Source organism: Narcine bancroftii, chromosome 3 (assembly GCF_036971445.1).
Source record: "Narcine bancroftii isolate sNarBan1 chromosome 3, sNarBan1.hap1, whole genome shotgun sequence".
NCBI classification, from domain to species: Eukaryota; Metazoa; Chordata; class Chondrichthyes; order Torpediniformes; family Narcinidae; genus Narcine; species Narcine bancroftii.
Window position 1 is genome coordinate 126,907,411 of NC_091471.1, and position 27,433 is coordinate 126,934,843.

At 37.3% G+C, this 27,433-nt stretch overlaps 1 protein-coding gene across 4 annotated transcripts in view; it reads left to right on the top strand.

The window, feature by feature from the left end:
• The window catches only part of adgra3 (adhesion G protein-coupled receptor A3), a 164,497-nt gene that overhangs the window by 97,267 nt on the left and 39,797 nt on the right, over nucleotides 1-27,433 (top strand). For 3 of the 4 annotated variants that reach the window (XM_069925069.1, XM_069925068.1, XM_069925070.1), the window contains 4 exons: nucleotides 15,357-15,428; nucleotides 20,175-20,246; nucleotides 20,858-20,929; nucleotides 23,798-23,958. In XM_069925069.1, coding sequence (XP_069781170.1) covers nucleotides 15,357-15,428; nucleotides 20,175-20,246; nucleotides 20,858-20,929; nucleotides 23,798-23,958 — 377 coding nt within the window. Of the gene's footprint in view, nucleotides 1-14,071; nucleotides 14,187-15,356; nucleotides 15,429-20,174; nucleotides 20,247-20,857; nucleotides 20,930-23,797; nucleotides 23,959-27,433 lie in introns of those variants that run through there. The other variant, XM_069925071.1, reaches the window with a different exon arrangement.

Sequence of the window (27,433 nt, forward strand, 5' to 3'; positions counted from 1 at the left end):
AACTGGATTTCAAAAGGATGTGAATGAATCCAATGATTCTTCAGTTTCGAAAGTGACTGAGGGAAAGGTTCAGAAAGGGGTTGACAAGAATAAAGATTTAATTGTAAATAAAATTTGCAAGGTCTGGAGGAGTCATGTGATGGAGTAGTGACCAGTCAGGAAACTCCAGCCCTCTCCGGAAAAGTTTTAAAAAAAAATACACTAAACACAAAGGCACAAGAATAAAAATTAAAACAAAGTGAAAGTAAAGGTGGGAAGAAAATGGCAGTGAAGAAAGAAAAGTCGAAAGCAACAGGAAGAAAAGAAGAAGAAAGAATGTCAGAAGAAGAAGGTGAAGGCCTTACCTGTCCGAGGAGGCCCGCCGCGGAGAGAGAAGCCTGCTCCCTAAGGTCAGTGGAAGTCCCGAGCTCGGGACTACAAAAATGGCTCCTGGAGCCAGGTAAAAGTGTGCAACCGCGCATGCGCGACGCGCATGACAAAAAAACACTGACAGAAGGGGGGACCAGCTGAGGAGTCGATCTCCACAGCTGAGATGACAGCTGCAACACAACAGCAGGAAGAGAACACAGAAAACAACGAGAACAAGAAAGAAGAGTAAAAAGAAAACAAGGAAACAACAGATGACCAACCCAGAGTAAGAAGAAGAAAAAGAACATAGAGAAATGGAAGAAGAAGGGAAAGGCAAGACAATGGATATATATTTTTTTTAAAGAATATATGGAATCAGTAAAAGAATGGCAATTACAAGAATTTAGTGAAATAAAAAGAATTAAAAGTGCAGAAAAAATGAATAGAATAGAGATGGTCATGTCAGATATAGGAAAAAGAGTGGACAAGATGGAAGAATGAGAAACAGCCATAGAAATGGAAGTAGAGGACTTAAAAAAGAAATTAGAAGAATCTAATAAAAAAGTTAAAGAGACACAAGAGCTGTTAGCTCAGAAGATAGATATAATGGAAAATTATAATAGAAGAAATAATATAAAGATAGTGGGCCTTAAGGAAGATGAAGAAGGCAAGAATATGAGAGAATTTATAAAAGATTGGATCCCCAGGGTCCGAGGAAGACCAGAATTACAGGAAGAGATGGAAATAGAAAGGGCACATAGAACATTAGCCCCGAAACCACAGCCACAACAAAAAACAAGATCCATTTTAGTAAAATTCTTAAGATATACAACAAGAGAAAATATATTGGAGAAAGCAATGAAGAAAATAAGAGAAGACAAAAAGCCACTGGAATACAAAGGTCAAAAAATATTTTTCTATCCAGACATAAGTTTTGAACTCCTGAAGAAGAGAAAGGAGTTTAATACAGCAAAAACGATCCTATGGAAAAAAGGATATAAATTTATGCTAAAGTACCCAACGGTACTTAAAATAGTTATTCCAGGGCAGCAAAACAGACTATTCTCGGATCCGGAGGAAGCACGAAAATTTGCAGAACAACTACAAAACAGGCAGAGAGATGAAGACATGTAACGAGAGTAAAAATGACCACGAACTATATGTATGTGTGTGTATATGTGTGTATGTATATATGTGTGTACATGAATGTATCTGTATTTAAAGGAAAATATATAGAGTATAGATAAGAATTAATAAGGGAATGAAAGAGAAGAGAGGAAGTAAGGAGGGAATTAAGAGAGTGACCTTTGTTATATATGAAAATTGAAATCTTTTCTGGGGGGGGCTGGGTGGGGAGGAGTTACGGTCACTGCGAAATCAGTTGACGCTTGCGAGTGAATTCACAAATCCAAATGGAGAAGGGAGATGTGGTTGCCCAACAAAGGATAAAGGGCAACTCAGGAAGGGGAGGGGATAGTGGGGTTAAAGAAATTTTAGATAGGAGAATAAGGGAAATGTTTTAGAAATGTTGTCTTATAAAGTGTTCAAAACAAGAAAGCAGAAATGGATAAGAAGGAAAGGTGATGATGAGGAAACGGAAAGGAAAGATAAACAAAGTATGAAATGGCTACGTTGAACTATATGACTTTAAGTATTAACGGAATACATAACCAAATCAAAAGGAAGAAACTGCTAAATTTACTGAAAAAAGAAAAAATTGATATAGCATTCATGCAAGAAACACACTTAAATGAAATGGAGCACAAGAAATTAAAGAGAGATTGGATAGGACATGTAACAGCAGCGTCATATAATTCAAAAGCTAGAGGAGTAGCTATATTAATCAGTAAAAATGTACCAATTAAAATAGAAGAGGAAATAATAGATCCAGCAGGGAGATATGTAATGATAAAATGTCAGATATACTCGGAGTTTTGGAATTTACTCAATGTATATTCACCTAATGAAGAAGATCAAAAATTTATGCAAGATATTTTTTTGAAGATAGCAGACACACAAGGGGATTTCAACCTTAATTTGGATTCAAACATAGATAAAACTGGGAAAAAAATTAACAGAAAGAACAAAGTAACCAAATTTATAATTAAATCGATGGAAGAAATGCAACTTTTGGATATATGGAGCAAACAACACCCAAAGGAAAAGGAATATTCATATTATTCGGGTAGACATAAAACATACTCAAGAATAGACCTATTCCTGTTATCAGCTCGTATGCAAGACAGAGTAAGAAAAAGAGAATATAAAGCTAGAATATTATCGGATCACTCACCCCTGATATTGACAATAGAGTTAGAGGACATCCCTCCAAGAATGTATAGATGGAGATTAAATTTCATGCTACTTAAAAGGCAGGATTTTAGAGAATTAATTGAAAGACAAATTAAAGTGTACTTTGAAATAAATACGGAATCAGTGAAAGATAAGTTTATACTATGGGACGCAATGAAAGCTTTCATCAGAGGGCAAATAATAAGTTGTGTAACCAAGATGAAGAAGGACTACAATCAGGAAACAGAGCAGTTGGAAAGGGAAATAGTAAATATAGAAAAAGAATTGGCAATGAAGGAAGACACAACTAAAAGAAGAGAATTGGCAGATAAAAAAAATAAAATATGAAACACTACAAACATATAAGGTGGAGAAGAACATAATGAAGATAAAACAAATATTATGAACTAGGAGAAAAAGCGCACAAAATTCTAGCATGGCAGCTTAAGACAGAACAAACTAAGAGAATGGTATTGGCATCAAGGAAAAAAGACAAACAAATCACATATAATCCAACGGAGATTAATGAAAACTTCAGAGAATTCTACGAACAATTACACCAAACTGAAAACGAAGGGAAAGAAGACAAAATAGATGAATTTTTAACTAAAATTGAACTACCAAAATTACAAATAGAGGAACAAAATAAATTAACAGAACCATTTGAAATACTAGAAATACAAGAGATAATAAAAAAACTACCAAATAATAAAACACCAGGAGAGGATGGATTCCCAATAGAATTCTATAAAACATTTAAAGATTTATTAATTTGTCCCCTCCTGAAAGTAATCAACCAGATTGATAAAACACAAAGCTTACCAGATTCATGCAAAACAGCAATAATTACAGTAATACCAAAGACAGGGAAAGATCCACTCACACCAGCGTCATATAGACCAATATCTTTACTTAACACAGATTATAAGATAATAGCTAAACTATTAGCAAACAGATTAGGCGACTATGATAGTAAATCTAGACCAAACTAGATTTATTAAAAAAAGACGAACAACAGACAATATTTGTAAATTTATTAACTTAATTCATGCAGTAGAAGGGAATAAAGCTCCAACGGTAGCAGTTGCTTTAGACGCAGAGAAGGCCTTTGACAGAGTAGAATGGAATTATTTATTCAAAGTATTGCAAAAATTCAGTTTACCAGAGAAGTATATTAATTGGATTAAAGCATTATATAAGGGGCCATTGGTGAAAGTGACAGTAAATGGATATATATCAAAGCAATTTAACTTAAGCAGATCAACAAGGCAGGGATGCCCACTATCACCCTTATTGTTCGCGTTAGCTATAGAACCACTAGCAGAATTAATAAGAACAGAAAATAAAATAAAAGGGATAAAAATAAAAGACAAGGAATATAAAATCAGTTTATTTGCAGATAACGTTATAGTATACTTAACAGAACCAGAAATATCAATAAAAGAATTACATAAGAAATTGAAGGAATATGGAGAAGTGTCGGGATACAAGATTAACGCAAATAAAAGTGAAGCAAAGCCAATGAATAATGCGGATTTCTCAAAATTTAAGAAAGAATCACCATTCAGATGGCAAATGCAAGCAATACGATACCTAGGTATACAAATAAATAAAAACCTCGGCCATCTATATAAACTCAATTATTATCCACTAATGAAAAAATTACAGGACGACTTAGAGCATTGGAAAGACTTACCACTAACACTAATAGGAAGGATAAACTGTATTAAAATGAACATTTTCCCAAGGATACAATACCTATTTCAGGCATTGCCAATACACTTGACGGAGAAATTCTTCAAGGAGTTAAAGAAAATAATAAGGAAATTTTTATGGAAAAGGGGGAAACCGAGGCTAGCACTAGATAAATTAACAGAATGGTATAAACAAGGAGGCTTACAACTGCCAAACTTTAAAAATTATTATAGAGCCACCCAATTAAGATACCTATCAGATTTTTATCAAACAAGGGAAAAGCCAGATTGGACTAGATTAGAACTAGATAAAATAGGGGAGAAGATACCTGAACATATATTATATAAATGGGATGAAAAATTGGTACAACATAGGAATTCTCCAGTATTACATCATCTGCTCAATATTTGGAAGAAGATTCATGTAGAAAGGAATAAAACAAATTACCAATTACCAAAACTAATACTGACGCAAAATCAGCTAATCCCTTTTACAATAGATAACCTTTCCTTTAGAGAATGGGAGAAAAAAGGGATCAAAAGAATAGAAAATTGCTTTTCAGGAAATAAATTACTATCCTTTGAACAAATGAAGGATAAATATAATATTACTCAAGATACAGTGTTGGCATACTGCCAACTGAGATCCTACTTGAAGGACAAATTGAGAAGCAGTCTGAGGTTACCAGAGGGAAGTAACTTTGAATATGTGATTACAGATACAATGATAATTAAAAGATTTATAACAAATATGTATATTAAACTGCAAGAAAAGGAGAATGAGGAAACAAATGGTAAAACTAAACAAAAATGGGAACAAGATTTAAACTTAAAGTTAAAGTAGGAAACATGGGAGAAGTTATGCTCTGGAACTATGAGAAATACAATAAACATGAGGTTACGTATGATACAATATAACTGGATACACAGGCTATACATTACACCTCAAAAGTTAAATAAATGGGACTCAACGGTATCTGACAGATGTTTTCGTTGTAAAAAAGAAATGGGAACAACAATTCATGCAATCTTGAAGTGTGAGAAAGTGAAAAAATTTTGGGAAGATCTAAACCAGATATTAAATAAAATCACAGAAAGCAATATACCAAAAAACCCAGAGATCTTCCTCCTAAGTAACATAAAAAACAAAGAATTTGGACTTGATTTGGATGGTGCACAAAAAAGATTTGTTAGGATAGCCCTAGCCGTAGCAAAAAAATGTATTATGTCAGCCTGGAAATTAGAAGATAACTTGAGAATACAACAATGGTATATAGAAATGAATAAATGTATTCCATTAGAAAAAATAACATATAATTTAAGAATAATATTACAATATTTGAACAAATATGGGAGCCATACATGAAACACAATAGAGAAAACCTACCGGGGACATCTACCACCTAAAATGACAGAAGGAGAAGGAAATGAAAAGAATTGACTCAGTGGAATTTCTTGTTTATTTTTATTGAGTGACAACATTGTTTGACGGGTTTAATGTATTTTAGATTCTGTAATATAAATGAATGGGAGATAAATGAATGGGAGGGGAGGTAGGGAGGGTGGGATGGGAAGGGGGGGAGAAAATGACACTATATATTTGAAAAGAAAAATGTATGTATCTTGATCAATGTGGTTTATAGTGTGAAAAATAAAAAATTTAAAAAAAAATTTGCAAGGTCAGAAAATGGAAGAAAATAATAACTGCTGAAGAAATGAATACAGTTATTGAGGAAAGAGATACAACATTATTAAGATGTAAAAGGCTAGAGGAAGAGATTCATCTTTTGAATGAGAATAAGTCATTGCTCAATAACACAAAACAGTTGACTACAGAAAACAAACAAGAATGTAATTTGAAGGATCATTTATTAACAATGCAGAAAGAAAGCGTAATTGCATTTCAACAATGTGACAAACAAGATGAAGAAATAATGTCATTTGAATCTTATTTAAAACCATCTGCTAGAATGAAAGAAAAACATGTTGCAGGGAAGGTTAAAGAGATTCATTTATTAAAATGGAGAGGATCAGATAAATTTTCAAAATTTGGTTTTAAGAGTTCAAATTCTTCCTTTGAGAAGCAGAATGCTGAAGAAAGCCAAAAGGGCATGCTGAAGAAGTACCTCATGTTAAATTTAAGTGGAAAGTTGTCTATTTTGTCTGAGGAAGATTTGAGGTTTACCGGTCGATGTTTTAACTCAGATTCTGGAGACAAAGAAACTTTGATAAGTACAAACTGACTGTATTTTGTTGTTATTGCTGTCAATGGAGATAACAGATTTTATTGATCCAGAGTGGTGGTAAAATTACTCTTTTCAAGGTAATCTCTGGCTGTATAAAGAAACAAGATCTATATATTGGTTGAATGTTATATGTTTAATTGTTATTTGTAATTGATTATGCAATTATTATTTAAGACATTGCATTAAATTATAATATTTAGAGGCCGGTATTGTAGGGGCCAAAAATGAGTAATTTGTTTGCTTACCTTATTAGGTCAGCATCCATTTGGTTACAGCGAGCATCAGAGGAATCGTTTGTCTTTCCATGGCTAGTTTTGTTGTGCACATGAGTGAATTCCAGGAGCATGTGTCGTGTCTTTGTGTATTAGAGTGCCGGCTGGAACTTGCGTGGTACGTTCACGTGTTGTGCCTGTTGTTGCTGCGCGGTGGGGCAGGGTCCAAATTGGGAGCTAGAGAATATATTATAACATGGCAACACAGAGAAGGGTGAGTGAAACACTCATAATTATTGTTGGTATTCATGTTTACATGGAGATCGATACAGATGTTATTAAATGTTTATAAATATGTTATTTATGGACATTTCAATGTTAAAGAAGATGATTTCAAACTTGTGTTAAAATGAAGGATTTAAATACATTTGGACTTGGATATAATTAAAATGTGTCACAACTAAAGTGTCTCACTTAGCCTTAAAGTGACAATTGGATTGAAGTCGCTATAACCCCAATTACCCTACAACCCTGTACGTTTTGAAGTGTGAGAGGCAGTAAGAGCACCCAGAGGAAATCTATGCAGACAGAGGGAGAACATACAAATTTACAGAGGGTGCAAGATTCAAACCCAGTGTCGCTGGGCTCTAATAATGTTTATGTTGATCTATTGGGATAGTCATGTTTTGGAAAAATATAAAACCATTCATTCAAAATGATGATTTATTGGAGACTTTGTTTATGCTTACTATTGGAGTTGTATTTTTTTAAACGAGAACTTGTTTGGCTGCAACAAGTAAGATTTTCAGTGCATAGTTATATTGTACTTATTTTTTTATGAGAATAAACTTGTCTTCATTATACAGAATTGCACAAAATAGACAAGAAATAAGTGCATACGATTTTATTCATTGTTATTTGAATATATTTTGGTTTGACCATGTAGAAATTACAGCACTTTTTAGACATTGTCCCATCATTTCAGGACACTATAAAGTTTGGGGCATTTGGCTTCACAGGTGTTTGTGAGTATACAGGTATGTTTAAGTGCTTTATTGGTGCAGGTATAAGAGCTAGGGTTGCTTCTACATTTTTGATCACCTTTGGAGTCTGTAGTTGCCTTTTTTCAACACGAGGACCAGAGCTGTGCCAATGAAAGTCAACCATTCCATTATGAGGCTGAAAAACAAGAATAAAACAGTAAGAGTCATTGCCCAAACCTTAGGATGACCAAAATCAACTGTTGAAAGTTCATTAAGAAGAAAGCGCATACTGGTGAGCTCAGTAACCTCAAAGGGACTGGAAGGGCAAGGAAGATCTCCACTGCTGATGACAGAAGAATTCTCATCATGATGAAGAAAAATTCCCAAATGTCTGTCCAACAGATCAGAAACACGCTTCAGGAGGCAGGTGTGGATGTGTCAATGTCTACTGTCTGCAAGATGCAAATCATGGCGAAGGTGGTATGTTTTAGATCTTGGCCAGTTCCTTTACACCTATACACTTTGCTCTTGCCATCACTCTGATACAGGTTAATCTTGGTCTCATCTGTCCACAAGACCTTTTTGCAGAATTTTGCAGGCTCTTTTAAATACTTGTTGGGGAATCAATCTGGCTATCCTTTCTGTAGCTAACTAGTGGCTTGCATCTTGCAGCGAAGCCTCTGTATTTCTGTTCATGAAGTCGTTGATACATCATGGTGTCATCCATAGAATTATAGATAGAGTTGGAGTAATTTGGACAGGCTGCCATGTGTACACAGGGAGTATAGAAGAGGACTGAGTACACAGCCTTGCAGAGCCCCTCTGTTGTGGAGAAGGTGCTGTCACCTATCCTCACTGATAGCCACTTGAGGATAGGAAGTTGTAGATTCCATTGGAACTGAGGGTGTTGTGCCTAGGTCACAGAGTTTGGAAGCAGCTTATAAATTTAAATTTAGATGTACAGCATGGTAATGGGCCATTTTGGCCCATGTGTCTGTGCCACCCAATTTGCATCCAATTAAGCTACACCCCTGGTAGCTTAATTTTCGTTTTGAACAGTGGGAGGAAACTGGAGCCCCCAGGGAAAACCCATGCAGACTCGGGGAGAACGTACAGACTCCTTATAGACAGCATGAGATTCAAATTCCAGACCCGATCACTGGTGCTGTAAAGGCATTGCACTAACCGCTATGCCAACTGTGCCACCCAAATAAGCATTTACAATACCTTTGTTGACAAGGGATTCAAACTCGAATATCACACTGCAGTCTTAGCTTCAGCGGAGGATGAATGGATGGTCACGCCAAGTGCAAGAAAGGTGTTTAGTGCAAGGATTTCTATGGTAGCAAAGGCTGGTACGATTAGGGACAGAGTGATGGCTTCTTAGGTGGGTACTGGGCAAGGACAGTTACTCTGGCATGGAGGGTGCATTACTGGGTCCTTGACTGATTCATGGATTGACTGTTTGCACCAATTTCCCATTGGCTGAAGACTAAGCAGCTTCTGGAATTGAGTGACACTGAGAAAAAATTGGATTTTTCTCTTGCATTGGAATGCAAGAAAGCCCAATTGATATCGAGATTAATCTTGATATTTTGCTTTCACCACCTGGTTTTCCCTGAATGAAAGATGTGTATTTTTTAATGTCATTTTGGTGGTTAGCCTCAAGAGATGCAACTCTACAAATGAAGCAAAGCTCTTTGCTGAACCTCCTAAAAACAGGAATCATTACCTGCAAGTACATGCTAATGCAATTTAATCCTCTCCTTATCATTGACTGGTCAAATTAGCACCATTAAATTGATTATTTTACTACTTGTTATTTCAGACAGTTCCAACCTTCATCCCTAAGTCTTTTTTTGATAATATTGATTCTAGATTTTCTTCATGTATGGCAGAATAAGAACCCTAGGTTAAGTAAAAAAAAAAAATTTACAGAAATTAAAAAAGGATGGCAGTATGGCATTGCATAATTTTAGATTTTATTATTGGGAAAATAATATTTGATATATAATTTCCTGGACACAAGATTTGGATGAAATTCAATATCCACGAAGGATGAGTCCTGAATGTGGGTTTGTGCAGGGGTTCTTATTGGCTTCTATTTTAGGGGCTTCATTCCCCTTTTCACTCATTAAATTGAATAAACAAATGACAAATCCTGTAATTAAACATTCAATATGAACATGGTTCCAATTTTGTAAATTTTTTGGATTGAACATATTTATCTTGTCAAGTCCTATTCTTTCTAATTTTTTCTTCCAACCATCTAGATTTGATCAAGCTTTTCTTTTATGGAATACAAAGGAAATAGTATATTTTCATGATTTGTTTATGGATAACTGTCTCATGTCTTTTGATCAGTTGTCTAATGAATATCATTTGCCTAGATCACTTTTTCCAAACAAATTAGGAAACTTTTAAAATGTTACTTTACCTACTTTCCCAATACCATATCAGACTGAAATTACTGATTAAAATTTTATGTTTAAACCCTCTTCAGAAGAGTTTAACAGCAACAATTTATAATTTGATCCTGAAAAGACATCCAGTGATTTCTGATTAAATTAAGAATGAATGGGAAAGAGAACTATAGATACCTTTACTTATAGCGACATGGGAGAAAATTCTCAAATTAGTTAACACTTCTTCAAAGTGTTCTCGATACTCTTTGATACATTTTAAGGTGTTTCATAGGGCCTATATGTCTAAGGACAAGCTAGCTCAATTTTACTCCCATCTGTGACAGATGTAATTCTGAGGTGGCTTCCCTGACGTGCATGTTTTGGTCATGTTCTTACCTGAAAAAAAAATTGGAAAGATATTTTCTGATATTATTTCAATAGTTTTGCTCATTGACCTACAACCTCATTCTCTGACTGCACTTTTTGATCTCTGCTTCAGCTTGTCATGTGATTGCATTTGTTACTTGTATAGCCAGGAGATCCATTCTACTCAAATGGAAAGAACCTAAACAACCTACTACGTTTCAATGGTTTTCGCAATTAGAAAATAAATAAAAGTGGTGCATTTGACCCTTTGGTTAAATGTGAAGAAACATGGAGCCATTCATTTAACATTTTCATTTGATGTCAGTTGATCCTTTCTGAATCCTTTTCAAGATTTTTTGTGTGAATGTGGAGGAGCAGAATTAACTACAAAATAATTGTTTAATTGCTGAAACAGGGTAGTCCGCAGCTACTGTTTTTTTTTGTTTCTTAGGGGGATGTTTTTGTAATAAAATTTGATTCCTTTTCATGTTTGGACTTTTAAGAGATTGGGAGGTTCCGTTTACATATGTTGCTCGATGTCTGTGTTTATATATGCTAACTTGTTAATGAAATCCAAATCTCTTTGTATCATTCTTATGTTTATTTATCTGGAACTTTAATGAAAAGATTGAAAAAGAAAAGGCTATCCTACTAAAACCAGCTGGTCTCTGGCTTTGTTATGTCATTATTTTACTAATTTATCATCATTATATTGACATATTTAAATGAATTTAAAACACAAGATGATGACAATATTATTATAGAGGAAATTCAGAATCTAAAAGACCATTCGAACACTGTGGCTAGATAATGAAAAGCAGAAGAATTAAATGATTGACCTGAAACAAAAATAGACACCATTGGACATATTCCCTTACCAACAAAGGTGTTGTAAATGCAGTGAGTTGTAAAGGTGTTGGACTAAAATATTAGTCGGAAAATGACGTACAGTGAGTGAGTGCTATTTTTTTCTGTAAAATGAAATTATTAGTATCTCCAAAAATGTGTGAATATTGCTACTAACCTGCTGATTTAATAATGGATCCAAATTAACGTGAACTGATGGTGGTGAGGTATTTACACGGAATTGTGATTAGCTGCTGGTTCACTTCTATTTGGATTAAAATGTAACCACTATTAAAAGTAACATTTAGATATCAGAAGTAATATTTTGTTCCAAGAGAGCTAGCTTCCAGTGATAACACACTGATCTAGTGAAAAATTACTGATGAATTTTAGATCTGATGGCAGCAACTCTCTTTTATCTGTCCCTGAATTTAAGCAATCTAATTTACCCTTAATTTTTACCAGCAGGGAATTTTTTTTACCAGCTGGGAAATGTTACCATGTTCCAAGCATATCTGCATTGCTTATAGTTAATGGAGTTCAGCATTTAACGTCCCATCCTTTCAAAACTGATCTGCAAACTCCAAGACCTGGGACTCAACACCCCACTGTGTAATTGGATCACAGATATCCTTTTTTTTTAATATTTATAATTTTTCAAACTCGGTGTCAACAATACATAATAAAAAAAAAACAACTACATTCCCCAATATGCAAGCTTCACCGTTGAGGCTAATTTTTTCTCCCCCCCTTTCACAAAAACTACATATGAAGACAAAATTAAATAGACAATCACCTCAGAGAAAGAAAAAGCAGCAATAAATTAGCCCTCGTCCCTTATTTCTATAACATTTATCAGTGTCCCTTTATCTTCCAGTCAAGTTAGGGACGTAAGGACAGAACATAAAACAAAACAATTTCACTTAAATAATTATTACAAAGAAATACAAACAAACCCAAAGGAAAAAACAGTAATGATAGGAATCATTGGGACCTTACCACCTGCCCCCAGGTATTTAAATTTTCAATTCTCAACCTGATTAAGATGGATCTCCCCCTTCCCTCCCTGGGAAAGGGCAAACTTTATAAATCAAAATATTGAGTACAGGAGTTGGGATGTTATGTTAAAGTTGTATAGGATTGGTGAGGCCAAATTTGGAGTATTGTGACCATTTTGGTCATCCAACTACAGGAAAGATATCGATAAGATAGAAAGACTGCAGAGAAGGGATAATTTACTTGGATGTTGCCTGGACTTCAGGAGTTGAGTTACAGGTGAAAATTAACAGGTTAGGACTTCATTCCCTGGAGTGTCAAAGAATGAGGGAAGATTTGATGGAGGCATTTAAAATTATGAGGGATATAGACAGAATAAATATGGATGTGCTTTTTCCACTGAGGGTTGGTGAGATACAAACTGGAGGACATGGGTTAAAGGTGAAAAGGGAAACGTTTTGGAGGCACATGAAGGGGAACTTCTTCACACACAGTGGTGACAGTGTGGAATGAGCTGGCAACTGAAATGGTGAATACAGACTCAATTTTAACATTAAAGAATAATTTAGACAGGTACATGGATGGGAGGGATATTGAGAGCTATGGACTGGATGCAAGTCAGTGAGACTAGGCAAAAAACAAAAATGGTTTGGCTTGGACTAGAAAAGCCAAAGGGCCCTGTTTCTCTGCAGTAATGTTCTATGGTTCTTGGGGGTCACTCTTGGAGGATCTTTCCTCGACCTAACACATCAATGGCATCGTGAAGAAAGCATGTCAGTGGCTTCCTCAGGAATTTGCGGAGTTTTGGTATGACTCCAGAAATACTTGCAAATTTCTACAGAGGTATGGTGGAAAGTATGCTGACCAGCGACATCACTGTCTGGTATAGGGACATCAATACTTCTGAGAATAAAGCCCTCCAAAAGATAGTGGTCACTGCCTAGGACATCACAGGCTAAACCCTCACCACTTTTTAGAGCATCTACAGGGAATGCTGCCATCAGAGAGCAGCACCAATCATCAAGGATCCACACCACCCAGCAAATGCTCTGTTCTTGTTGCTGCCATCATGAAAGAGGTATAGGTGTCATGAGACTCCCACCACCAGGTTCAGGAACGACTGCTACCCCTCCACCATCCGACACTTCAAAACAAACTCAATCAGGGCCTCATTTAAGGGCTCTTGTACACTTTATTTTTTTAAAATTCTCTGTATTGTGCAGTTTGATTACATTTGTTACCTGTTTACAGTTTTTTATTTGTTTACATGTCTGTGCTCTGCAGTTTTTGCACTACTAATAAGTGATAATCCTGCCTCGCTGACAGGAAAAAAGAATCTCAGGGTTGTACGTGATGTCTTGTATGTAATCTGGCAATAAATCTGAAATTTGAGTGAAAAAATAAAGTGGACACTTTATTTCTTTTGCACTGCTTGCACATGAAAAAGTTCAAAATATTTTCCAAATGAAACTCTTTGATAACAATATTTTGTCTCAATTTTTTCCTCAATTGTGAACTGGTAAATACATTACCCATAATTTGACTGGTGTTCTATATATGTTAGTCAAAGCTTTGAGCAGAAAGAAGCAGCAAGTTGTGTCTCAAATCTTGTCTCTACATTCCAATACTTTTATCTGGGTTCTGGTATTTTCGGCCACTATCATGTTTTGAAAGTGTATATGATTTGGCATGTCTCAACAAGCCAAAATGCAGCACTTAATTCTTTCACGGTGAAGTTTGTCATTTTGGGAACGCACTGCAACGTAAGGCACAGGCGATCAAAGATTGTTTTTCACTGGTATGTTTATGCTTGCATCGTGGTCCCTTGACATATTGATTCTTTGAAAAATGTATTATTGGCAAAGTAACTGTCAGGAGTGGGAGAGAGGTAGCAGATTATTTTTGTGACAGCCTCAGATAGGTGTTGAGTTCAGTTTTTAATGCTAAATATGTACAAGATGAAGGTTTGTGTTTCACTCTCAGCAAATTCATTTTGGTAGTAGAGATGATCAGTTTAAATTGTAAAAATGTTTACATATTTTGCAATCACTCTTTCCGTTTTCCAATTCTGAAGTCATAACAAGATCATTATCTATATTTTGCAATTTCAAAAAAAAGATGTGTACTTTTCCTGTATACCTTCTGCTTTATTGATTTTTGAAGTTGTACTCAAGCCTTACTAATTGTACTCGTATCTTTAAGAAATGGACAAAAAAAGTTAATTTACTTTATTGTTACATCAAACATTTGCCAATAGTCATTATAATTTAGTTTCACATCCAAACCTTTAAGTGAAGACCAACAAAATATTACCAGTTGTTAAATTTGAGTTATCTGTGCACTGTTAGAAATTGATCCAATCTGCTAGTTGATGACTTAAATTTCTTTCTTCTTCTTCTTTGGCTTGGCTTCGCGGACGAAGATTTATGGAGGGGGTAAAAGTCCACGTCAGCTGCAGGCTCGTTTGTGGCTGACAAGTCCGATGCGGGACAGGCAGACACGGTTGCAGCGGCTGCAGGGGAAAAATGGTTGGTTGGGGTTGGGTGTTGGGTTTTTCCTCCTTTGCCTTTTGTCAGTGAGGTGGGCTCTGCGGTCTTCTTCAAAGGAGGTTGCTGCCCGCCGAACTGTGAGGCGCCAAGATGCACGGTTTGAGGCGATATCAGCCCACTGGCGGTGGTCAATGGGGCAGGCACCAAGAGATTTCTTTAGGCAGTCCTTGTACCTTTTCTTTGGTGCACCTCTGTCACGGTGGCCAGTGGAGAGCTCGCCATATAACACGATCTTGGGAAGGCGATGGTCCTCCATTCTGGAGACGTGACCCACCCAGCGCAGCTGGATCTTCAGCAGCGTGGACTCGATGCTGTCGACGTCTGCCATCTCGAGTACTTCTTTACTGCATAGGAAAAGTGAAAACTTTGCATTTGGACAAATAAACTATTTCAAATAATGTTTTTATTCTTTCTTGCAGTGATATGAGGAACAACCTTATCAGGAATGTAGAGTTGGGTGCTTTCTGGGGACTCACATCACTGAAAAAACTGTGAGTATTGAAAAGCATCCACACATGCACCATAACTAGGATATTTCCACAAAAGATCCAGTGATACAAATTTAAATCCTGGTGTGACAGCCAGGGAATTTCTTTGTAAATAATTTGGAAGTAAAATTAAAACTAGTTGCAACAATTGTAGTAACTGGATTGTCATAGTAATCTATCTGGCCATGGAAAGAAAATCTATCTTCACCAAGTGGTTTGTCTTTAAAACTCCAGATCCGTCAATGTTGTTCTTTTTTCTGAACTGACTCCTCAGTTCAGTGGTAACCAGGAAATTTCAGCATTGCCAAAAATTAGCAAAACTTATGAGCTCGTTAGAAATACTGTTGCAATTTCTATATTGAATTAGGAATAGAAAAAAATATTTTGCAGCAAGTTTCCAGTGCTGGAAATCTCATTGGCAGTGGTAGGTTAAAGTAGGCAAATAAGAAAAAAATAGTTCATTTAAGAACCAACCCAAGTTTCATGGATTTGTGATAAATGAGAAACATTTTGTTAAAGTCAATACAGCAGCAAAATCTTTGTATATGTAAAAATCTGTGCCGTACAATTTCATAACTTTAATGAATTGTAAAATTGGAGGAGTTAATGATTGGTAGCTGATCTCAGTTTAGCATTCATCCCATCCCTCCTCTGGAAATGAAAGATGGAAATTTCACTCGTGTATTGGGAAGGGTTGCGGCTGTCATGTGACAGCACTGCCCTCGTACCTAGACAGGACACACCAACTGCCAATCAAGGTTTGGTTCTGCCTCACCCATTAATGTATATCTTGCTGTTGACTCATGTAAATTATCTGGAATGCACTCTCCAGCCTGCCTGTACTTGGCCTTGGGCCATTGCTGTTGAAATTAGAGTAACCCTCTTGGCCCCAAGCCATTGACTCCCAGTAAATGATGTGGGCTTGTCCCTCCAGGTGTCAGGTGCTCTTTGTTCTCTCTCTTTGCAAGCTTAGGACCACCCTGCTTCACTCCAGGCCTAGAAGGGTGCTGGAGAAACTGTTGGTAAGATGTGCACTGTTAAAAGGGTTGGGAGTGTTTAATTAGTGTCCCTTGGAGCACAGAGCTGTGCCTGCACTGAGTCAAGGGGTGGTGGGACATCATAGTGATTTTTCCTTGATCATTGCATGTACCAGTTCATTTTGTATTTGTGTGTGTGTGTATTTTGTTCCCATGCTATTTTCCCCACATTCATTATTAATTGTCCGCTATTTCTTTCCCACAGCTGTTGTGAACTTTGTGTGTGTGTGGGTGCTCCATCAGTTACCATTTCCCACACTTGCCTTCTGTAAATAAAATACTTCCCCATCAAAACTGTGTTCAGAGTCCTTGCGTTTCTGACCTACCAAACCTGTTTCCTCACTCACAACAGTTCTCTTGTAATAATTATCTATTGTTTGATGCATCATTCTTTTATACTGTTATTAAAATATTATAGCTTTAAATCAGAAATATGGATTTCTCAAATTGTGATCCTTGTAACTGGTGCATTTCCAACTCTGCGCCTCCAAATGTGCGAATGAAAAGAGCTGAAAACCCCAGGAGTTCATTTGTTTCTGCTCATCCATTGATTTACTAAATACTTGTCAGTATTGACCTAAAGGAGAAGTGACTTAGAGATTCAAGTTAATTATGACTGAAATTTGTGGCACAGATTTATTCAGTTAAGATGTAAGAATGCGTTGCTATATAGACTTTTAAAACAACAGTTCTTATTTATCACAAATCCATTAATCCCTTATTTCATTTTTTTTAAACTGGTGGCACAGGCCAAAAGAATTTTTTTCTACTCTGGCTCCCATTCACAAGGATCATTTTGCCACCCTGTTTATTCCGAGCCTCCAGCCCCACTTTCTGTTTCCTTTTTTTTGTACATTTATTGATACAATTAGATGTACAAGATACGGTGTACTGCTTAGTTTTAAACATTTATGTCATTGTCAACTTTCTGGCCTGGATTAGCAAAGGGATTTCTGAGCCAAGTTCCACATTAAGATTTCAAAGCCATTCTCCCTTTATTGTTTGGAAAAATAAATTTAAAAAGCTGATTGGAACTCCCTAGTACCTGTACATTTTTTGAAGAAAAATGTGTAGCGGTAGCTACCCACTCTGAAACACACCACAGGATGCTGAGGGGTTTCAGTTGAACTGATTTATTTGAACTTCGCGTGCGCCCTTTAAGGGCAGCGTGAGCTCCGTCCCGCGCTGGCGGTGATGTCATCACGTTTCCCGAGGCATGCGTGCGCTATGACACGAGCCAGTCACTGAGATACCTCCAACTGGCCCCCGATACAAATGGGGGCCGGTTCGCCACGAGAGATGTGCGCCACCACAAAAGTTCAATTTTTGTAATGGCTGATGAGCTTTGAGAGGAAAATAATTGCCCAAATTCAGGTGAGTTCACTGCCTGTTGTTGCTCCCCACATTCTCTATTCCTCCCCACCCATGTCCATCTAGCTTTAGTGAAATTGGGAAGAGAGAACTTGCTGAAACCAAGAGTAGTTAGGAAGCATTGAACAGCTGGCGTTTGAACTGATAGGAGCCTAGATGTGCTAGGTCTTGTCAGCTATGTGTGGTCTAGTTTCCTTTTGTGAAATTGTAAGAGAGGGCTATTATGAGTCGGAAGGGTGTCAATGGAGCAGCAGAATGCACAGAAATAAATTGCTGTGGAATAATGTTTGAAAAATATACCGAATGAGATACAAGTTTCACCGTTTCTCTTCCAATAAGAATTACTTAACCGAAAAAGAGCAAAAGATTAAATGAATAACCAGTAACATGTATGAGAGTATGCAAGTGTAGAAATAAAATGATAAACGAACTCTGCCAGTCGTAATCTAACCATTTTGATAGCTGACATGTGGGAAGAAGTCTCTACTAAACCTTTGCAAATCACAACATGTTAACTTTGTGGTACTGTACATTCTGGTTTTTTAATCTCCTCGAAGCAATGTCCATCCACAACAAAGCTCATTTTAAAAAAAACTTTGGATGCGAGCAAAGTAGTACAGCTGTATCAAGTTCTCTGAAATATGGAAGCATTCAGAATGATTAAAAAGAATGCAAGCTAAATTAAAATTTTGTTCACTCGAAAGCATTTATTTTTTAAGCGTTTATTTACATTTTTTTAATGGAAGTTACATTCATCGCAACCTTTTCCCTCATCTCTGATGAAGAGAACGTAGCAGAGGTTCAGCAAGTAGGTTCCCTACTGCCCGGGAAAATTCAGCTAGTTTGTGTTTTGTTCTTCCTCTCGGCAGGAGTCCTTTCTCATTGACAAAGGCAGAAATAATAGAAGTAGCTTTGGTGGGGAATTGCTGTTCGTAGAAAGCTGAACAACAGAAAACCTATGGGCATCTGGCCAGCAGAGCATTCTGATAACATGCCACTCCACATTTGAAGAGGTCTTGATTTAGAACTGCTTACTCACCAGGCATCCAGTGGGACCTGAAATAGAAACAAAAATAAGAAAAATATAAACTCAACCGGCCAGGCAGCATCCATTGAGGAGTACTGTGTCCCAAGGAAGGTTCAGGGACTCCAGCCAAGCCCTAATATTAGGAGCTACCAACTGTAGGCATTTGAGGAGTGGAGATAGTTTTGGCACTAAACCAGATGTGGAGAAGCAGTCCTACTCTTCATTCCACACACAGTGTAGCGGCCCTTGAATCAATGGCCGGAAAACGTGGCGATCACGAGGGCCAATGGCTATCTTCCCGTGTGGACAGCGGGAAGCAACAGGCAACGGCGGGAACGCCGGCCAGTTGGAGGTCGGCACTGCGATGACATCACTCCTCTCATCATTGGCAGGAAGCGAATACAAACAGGTGGCAGTGCAATTAAATCAGTCTTCGACCTCGACTCGACAGTGTGTGTGTCGTTCTTACTCCACACTTCGTGTAGCGCGCACGCTGCAACAGAATATTTAGTTGCCTCCTGGGAAGACAATAACATCTTAAAGCGTGTGCATGACATCCAGTCCAACTTGTGTTTTCCTAAATAGGAAAAGAGGATCGAACATTGTGGAACTTGATTTAAATGTAGAAGATCCAATACTTCAAGCAGGGAGGCAAAACTGTAAGTCCGTGTGATAACTTTGGAATGGATCAACAAAGTGATTCCTGTTCAGCAACACCACCTTGTTAATACAGATTCAGGTTGATTAAAACTGAACCAAGTTTTAAAAAAAAAACTGGGAACTGGATTGTGTTTATGCAGAGCTCTTCATGAGTGAAACAAATGGTCCACTTCAAACTCCATTGTGGCAAAAGTTATCCAAAGAAATAGTTCAAGTAATTTTGAATGGCTCCTTGAAAAATTGTAGCATCATCACTGACTTACTAGAATCTCTGGTCCACAATTGTTAGAACCTCTGAGAGAACTCTACAAACTTCTAACCCTCTTCATCTGCTCTATCTTTGAGTAGGGAAAGCACACTGCCCAGAACTGAAAGGAAGCAAGTCATCTTCACCCTCAACATATTATCCAAGAGGTGTTTGTATCTTGAGAGTTCAGCCGGAAGATGCCAGATGCAATGATCTAGCATATTTTAAATCTATATAATGAGGTTGTTGGTGAGTAGTTGACCTTGCAGCCCAGGGGAGAAAAATCTAGCGAAAGAAAGATAATGTTTGACTTCTGCTGATATACTTTTAAAGGAAGGAATAAAATATCTGCAAATGCATAAATTGTTTGATATAACCTGGTGAATTATTCTTTACTCTTCTTGCAGAGATTTATCTAACAACAAGATAAGCTGTTTAAATGGGGAAATATTCAGAGGCCTGTCAAATCTTATCCGATTGTAAGTAATTAATGACTATTTGTAATTTAGTTTAAAGTTCTCTTTTAATTGGTTTTGTTTTCATGTTGCATTAAGTACTTAAAGTTTTGTTTCCACTAAATTGCCTCAATACTGTTCAATGCATCTTCACCATGTTTTGCTGAATTCTGAATACTCAGCGGTCTCTGGTAAAAACATTTCTTTTGATAGTCTCCTGGATTTCTTGGTGACTGTTACTTTGATGGCTCTCAGCTTTGTCCTTCCAGGCAACTGTGCCACTCATAAAAACCTATTTGTTAGGTTACTTTTCCGATATGTCTAAAATGAAGCTCTTTAGAGTGCAGATTTTGGTGAATAAGGGTGATTTGAATGAGATTGGGTCACTTCAGCACTCTTTCTCCCCACTAAAATTCTGTTTTTCCAACTAATATGTGGCTGTCTCATTATTCATAGGAAAGTTAATGCAACTAGTGACCTAGTGATGTTGAAATGAGTTTTCCTATTCGACAAATATTATTCAAGTTTATAATTGTATCCTTTGAATTGGTTGACTATCCTCTCAATTTTATGTCATTTAAAAATCTAAAAATAACAATATGAAATTTGAGTCACAGTTATTTTAACTTTTTCAGAAACATTTCAGGAAACCTATTTTCTACACTGTCAGAAGGAATATTTAAGAACCTGCAGTTACTGAAATATGTGTAAGTCGGCCACTGACTATTTTTTATCTGTTTTACACAAAGTTGTCAATGTTCATTTTTATTTTATAAATAAAATAAGTTTTTCAGTAACAAGAAATACATGCTATCAACTTTAATTAATTATAAATGTTTCTCTCCAAAATAATTGATTGTTGACCCTTGTTTTGTACTATGATAAGAGTAATAGAGTTAAATCCAATATCCAATCATAAACGAAATTGATTAATTAGTAACTTTGAACATTATACAAAGGTAAAGAATTCGGCCATTTTCTTCTCAGATCGCACAGGAGACTGGATGTTAAAATCGGAAAGAAAACACAATCTGCTCGATGAACTCAGTGGTCAAGCTGTAACAGTTGGGAGCAAAAGAATGGCTAACATTTCTGACCAGAACCCTTCATCGATGATGAAAGCCTTCAGCCTGAAACACTAATCATTTTTCTCTCACCTAAACTGCTTAACCCACTGAGTTTCTCCAGCAGATTTTCTTTTGCTTCACATAATAGGCAGAAAATAAATAGTTTAAATGCTTTTGGAAACACTATCTTTATATCTTTATAGTAAAGAGTGGCCAAACTAAACTAACATTTCTTAGGTGCTCTTCTAATTAATTAACATAACGCTCATGCTAAGATTTCCTGAGCAAAAAGATGCAAATAGTTTGATGTAGTTGCTCAAGGATTCTATCTTAATGACAGTGGGAGATTGGGAGAAATCTATCCCCTTATGACACACATCAAAGATTATATCTGATAGTAGAGCACAGAGAAACTTTTTAGAGTATTTTATTTTCCCTCTAATATTGTCTGTTTTTAGGCAAAAATAATATAATTGCAAAAGATTATATTAAAGGGTATGAAAACACAGCACTGCTTCCACCACAAATTACTAGTAAAAATCACCATGAAAGCAAATGTATTTTTTGCTTTGTAATAATTTCTCAATGTTCCATTGAGCCCTCCATTTCAAATGTACTTTTAAGAGTAATTTCAGGAGGAATTTCTGAAAGTGTAATTGTTCAACATTTATTTGAGGATGTGATCAATGTGAGTGTTGTTCAATAGAACATTGAATTGTTTTCAAATTTAAAAAAAAAACCTGCTTCGTTTGGTGCTGGTCTGAGTTTCTTGAGGCTTTTTTCGTCCTTGAACTCTGTGCCACATTAGTAATTATGTTTCATAAGGCAGACAAGTTATTCCTCTGCTTCAGTTCATCCATCCAATCAATCAACCACCTGGTTATATAAAGTGCACTTGCTAATTAAGAAAGCATCCGGATTCTGTTCAGTATCTTCCCATTCAAAGTGGCTAAAGCAGGGGTGTCAAACTCATATTCACGGAGGGCCAAAATTAAAAACTTGGACTAAGTCGTGGGCCAAACTAAATATTTATTGAAAATTTTCAACATCTGCATGTTTTCTCTTCTTTCAACATATGTAATGTTAAACTTTTTCTTATTAAAATAAATGTTTAATAATAGTTTTGATTAAACTCTTTCCAGAAGAAGTATTAACAAATGAGAAATAAAATATTCAATAAATAATATTTCTCTATAGCCTTTAAGCTCCTTTTAAATATATTTTTTTTCACAAGCCAACAAGTCAAAAAAATAACAACTTGCTTCAATGAAAATCCAATCTTTCAACTCTGAACAGTCCAAAGTTAAACAAAGAAAATATTAATCCAAGCTTAGCTTGCTACACTCTGATGCACCTGAGTCTAAACCAGATACTTGGCATCTCTTCTTAGATGCAAGTTCATCAAACTCTGGGGTCAGAGTTTGCCTCCCACCTGTCTTGAAAGGTCCTGTTTTCTGTCTTTTGTTTGGCCATTTTTCGTAAGGGGTTTATTACATGTGAGTTGGGCGACAGGTCGCAGATGCTAATGAAAGCAAAGAGGTGGGGGCGATTAGCGGGCTGACGGGCCGGCGCCAACGCATTTGCAAAGCATTCTGGGATTTGTAGTATTAGCTGTGCATGCGCTATACTGGCACGGCGGCCAGCGGGCCAGCTCTAATACATATTTGATATGATCTTGCGGGCCAAATATAATTATATCACGGGCCAAATTTGGCCCGTGGGCCTGAGTTTGACGTGTGGGCTAAAGCACGTTAATAGAAAGAGACCTACATGTCAATCATCTGTTCATGGCATTATCCATTATACAAAATATCTGCAATTGATCATTTATTTCATCAGTAGGAAAAAATATTGATTTACTATCAAATTATTCATGTATATAAAGTGACAAAAGGTACTTATAAAGCAAGACTAAATACCATGGCTTTGTTAACTAGAAGTACAAAAGACAATACAAATATTAGATTTCTTGAAGTTCTTGTCACAATTTTCATGCCAATGACTTGAATATTTTTCAATTACTAGATGTGAAACAATGTAATTTTAGTGCCATTGTATCATTCTTAAAATTAAGTCCATTATTTCAAATTACAAAAATGAATAATCTTTTAGATTATACTACAAGGTAATTTGATATGTCTTGAATTAACTTTAGCTGAACTGGGGCGTGGCAAGATGGCGTAAGGATCAGACGTGCCTTCCAGTCCTCTCCTGACTCAATCTTATTGTTTTGTCTAGAAATGCCCGTTAAAATTCTTTAAACTTTAGCTGAACTGTGGATCAATGAATCAAACAAATGCAGAGTGTTTGTATTTATTGTTAACATTGATATTTTTAAAAAAAAATCATAATTGTAGGGGAAATTCAGAATCAGGATTTATTGTCATGAACAAGTCATGAAATCCGGTGTTTAACAGCAACATCATATATAATAATTATCTTATGACATTTTGTATTTGTAAAATAAGATATATTAGAAACCAATGCATTTAATTTTATAATTGGCAGAGAATTTCAGACAGATTATCTAATGTGCGATTGCAACTTGCTTTGGATGATACAATGGATAAAAACTAAAAATGTAACAGTCAGAGAAACTAAATGTGCCTATCCAAGGTCTCTACAAAGGCAGCTTGTGATGAGTGTTAAGAAAGAACTTCTGACTTGTGGTAAGCATCCATACTTTGGATTTGTATTGATTGCTTAAAAATAATGTAATTGAATGTGTTGCCCCGTATCTGAAATACTTGAGACTGGACGTTTTTCGGTTAGTGTTTTTTTTTTCAGTTATCGGAACGATGGCTTTAGGCAGCTCAGTAGCATCAGCCGAATCTTGTATCAGCGGTTAAACAACAAAAATAAATGGCAGGCTTTTCAAGCATGAAGTAATGTTTAATACATACCAAAAAATATCCTGATTTCTGCTTACAAAATAATGCTATATTCGTACAATACTGTTGTTATCAAAATGGCGCCCACAGAATGTCAGAAGCCCACATGGGCAAGTTGGGTGAGAATTTTTTTTTCCAACCTGTGATGTCATGTCCGCACTGCAAAAAGTTAGGTTTTTGGATCTTTTCGGTATTCAGAACTTTGAATATGGTGAAACATACTGTATTCTATCACAGTAAAGTGGATAAGAAATTTGCTGTATAAAACTGGATTCAATTACTTGTTGAACTATTACCAATAATATTAATCAAGGTAAGTTTTGTTGGTAAATGTCTCTAATTAAAATGGGTATTTGGTCAAAGCTTTGGAACACTTGAAGCAATTATGGAATTTATTATTAAGGAAGTAATTACAGAGCATTCTGAAAATTATAATATTGTCTCACAGTATCAACATGATTTTCTGAACCTTAAAATGCATATGTGCTGGAGAAACTTAGCAGGTCGAGCTGCAGCTATAGGAAGCAAAGATTAAACATTTTGGGCCTGAGGTATGAGCAAAAAGCAGCCAGGCGTCTGAATAAAAAGGTGGGGAGAGGACAGAAGGAAGGGGCAAGGTGGAGGGAGAGTACAGACTGACGTGTAAGAGAATATACATGGGAGGGTAGAAGAGGAAAAAGCTGAAATGCTATATGGGGATGGGTAGCTCTAAATGGGAAGGAAAGGGGTGGGAAGCTGGAGGATAGGCGACAAAGGGACAGAGGGACTTGGGAGAGGTTTAACAGAAACTGCTGTATGGTTGGATAGTGCTCAGATGGAATACAGGTGCTCACCTTTTATCCGGGATCGTTGAGTCTGGACACCTGCCGTAGTTCAGAATTATTTTAAAATGGCGTTCCCTTCAACCAAATGCGATGTTTCAAAATCACACAAAACGGGGCACGGGGTGTTGAATAAGATTAGATAAATAAAGACCTTCAAAATAAAACTGGCTCATATCCCCATCCCCACACTCTGTTACTTTTGATGGAAAGATGACTGTCGGCCCCGAGCACCCAGTGGGAGAGATGCAGGCTGCGGTTGGCAGCTGCTCAATGCAGGAACAATGGCTGTCTTCCTTACCCATAATCCCCCACCCAGCTGGAACCTTTCTGGCGCTGGCAGAGCAGCTCCAGCTGCATGGGGGATTATGGGTAACAAAGACAGCCATTGTTCACACATTGAGTCATCGCCAGCCGCTGCCGACGCAAATGTATTCCAGGCTCAGCAGCACTGCCCCCCTGCTGCCACATCAGGAGTTAGATGGGAGGGACAGGAAACCGGCTGGGGGGGTAGGAGTGAGGCATTTTTATTACCAGAAAATGTGCTGGTTTTGGTGTTCGGAACCCCAGATAAAAGGTCAGGCACCTGCATTAGGTGGTGTTTTCCAATTTGAGGGCAGTGCATGAGGCCATGGATAGGCATGCTGATGTGGGAATGGTGTATGGAATTAAAAAGGTTCACCTCTGGGAGGTCCCCTTTATTGCAATACACAGAGTAAAGGTGGTCATTGTAACATTCTCCATCTGCCTCCAGTCTTTCTGATGTAGAGAAGGCCACAGTGGAAGCACAGATGGTAGTAGATGACCTCTGCAGATTCACAAGTGAAGTATCATTTCACTTGGAAGGACTGTTTGGGCCCCAAATGGTGGTGGAGAAGGAAGTGTGGACTGAAATGCAGCATTTCTTGCAGTCACAGAGGTAGATACCGAGGGAACAATTAGTGGGAAGGGTTGAGTGGATGAAGGAGTCAAAGAGAGAGGGGTTTCTGTGGAGAGGGGAAGATGTGTCTGTGGTGAGATTATGTTGCAGGTGGTGAAAATTTGGGAAGATAATCTTTTGGATGCAGAGGCTAGTGGGATGGTAGGTGAGCAAAAGGGGAGCCAGGGCTGATATGTGGGAAATGAAGGAGTTGGGCTGGTCAGGGCTGAATTGATCCCCTCCTATCACTTCTCAGCACTTTTTCTCTGCTACCCTCACAACAATATCCACCTATGACCTCTTATCTGTTATTCTGTACTCTCTCTGCCACTTCCTCCTCCCCCCCCCCAAACCACCTTTATATTCAGGTGCCTGTCTGCCTTTGCTCATACCTTGACCAAGGGCTCAGGCCTGAAAACATTATATACAGGTGCGGCATGACCTGCCTCGTTTCTTCAGCACTTTTGTGTATTGTACTACAATCACATTGTCTGCAGACTTTACCATTTAATAATATTCTGAAAGAGTTATTATAGTTTGTTGAGGATATAATGATCTGGATGAATGAAGGAGAACCAGAAAGGGTAGTGTACTGGGAATTCCCTAAGTATCTGATAAAGGGAATACGTAATGTCATTAAAAAGCTGAGGCGAGATATTAGAGCAGCTAGAGCATTGGCTAACTGAGTATGCCTGAATCAGGATCAATGGTTCACTTATATGTTGGCAAGGTTTAATTACTGGGCTGCCATTTGAATCAATTCTGAACCCTCAATATTCACAATTAGTATTTATGTCTTAGATAAAAGGACTAGGTACATTGAAACCAAAAACCATGCAAAAACCGTACAGGCTAGAAATCTGAGATGAAAATGAAAAAGCTGTAAGTACTAAGCAGATCAGCTTTAGTGTTTCAGGTCAATAATCTTTCATTAGAACAGAGCTGATTAAAAAAGAAAAATGATGGCACTGCCAGGGCTGCTGTAATGGCAGCGCTCCTGCTGGTGCAGACCTGGGAAAGTGGACACAGCGCTGCTCCGAAAGGTTTAACTGATTGGTACCAATGCCGACAGCTCCATACAGGCTAATACTGGCCTATCAAAGGAGCCAACGGTGTTTTATTTTAACAACATGCAACTTGGTGCCTGTGCTTGGCAACGGCCTCAAGGGGTTGCTGACTTCAAGGTACCAGAAACTAGGATAACACTCCCCGTTGAGAAGGAGAAGCTGAGAAGATGATCCTTCAGGAAGATGTCCACAGCTGCGGACCAGCGGTTGAAAGATGCATTCAGTCTGAGGTTAGAAGACCCGAATGGGCTGCTGGGATCTGGCTTAAGGGAACTTGGTATCACAGCCAGGATTTGAGAGGGTGCTGAGGGCAACAAGGGTCTTTGAAGGGCCTCAGCCTCTGAAGGCTTCATGATTATGTCTGAGTTTTGATTCCTGAGCTTGGGTTGTTTAAGGATTGAACAGGAGTATGTGGCTGCATAAGTTGTGGGTGTGCAGGAGATGAA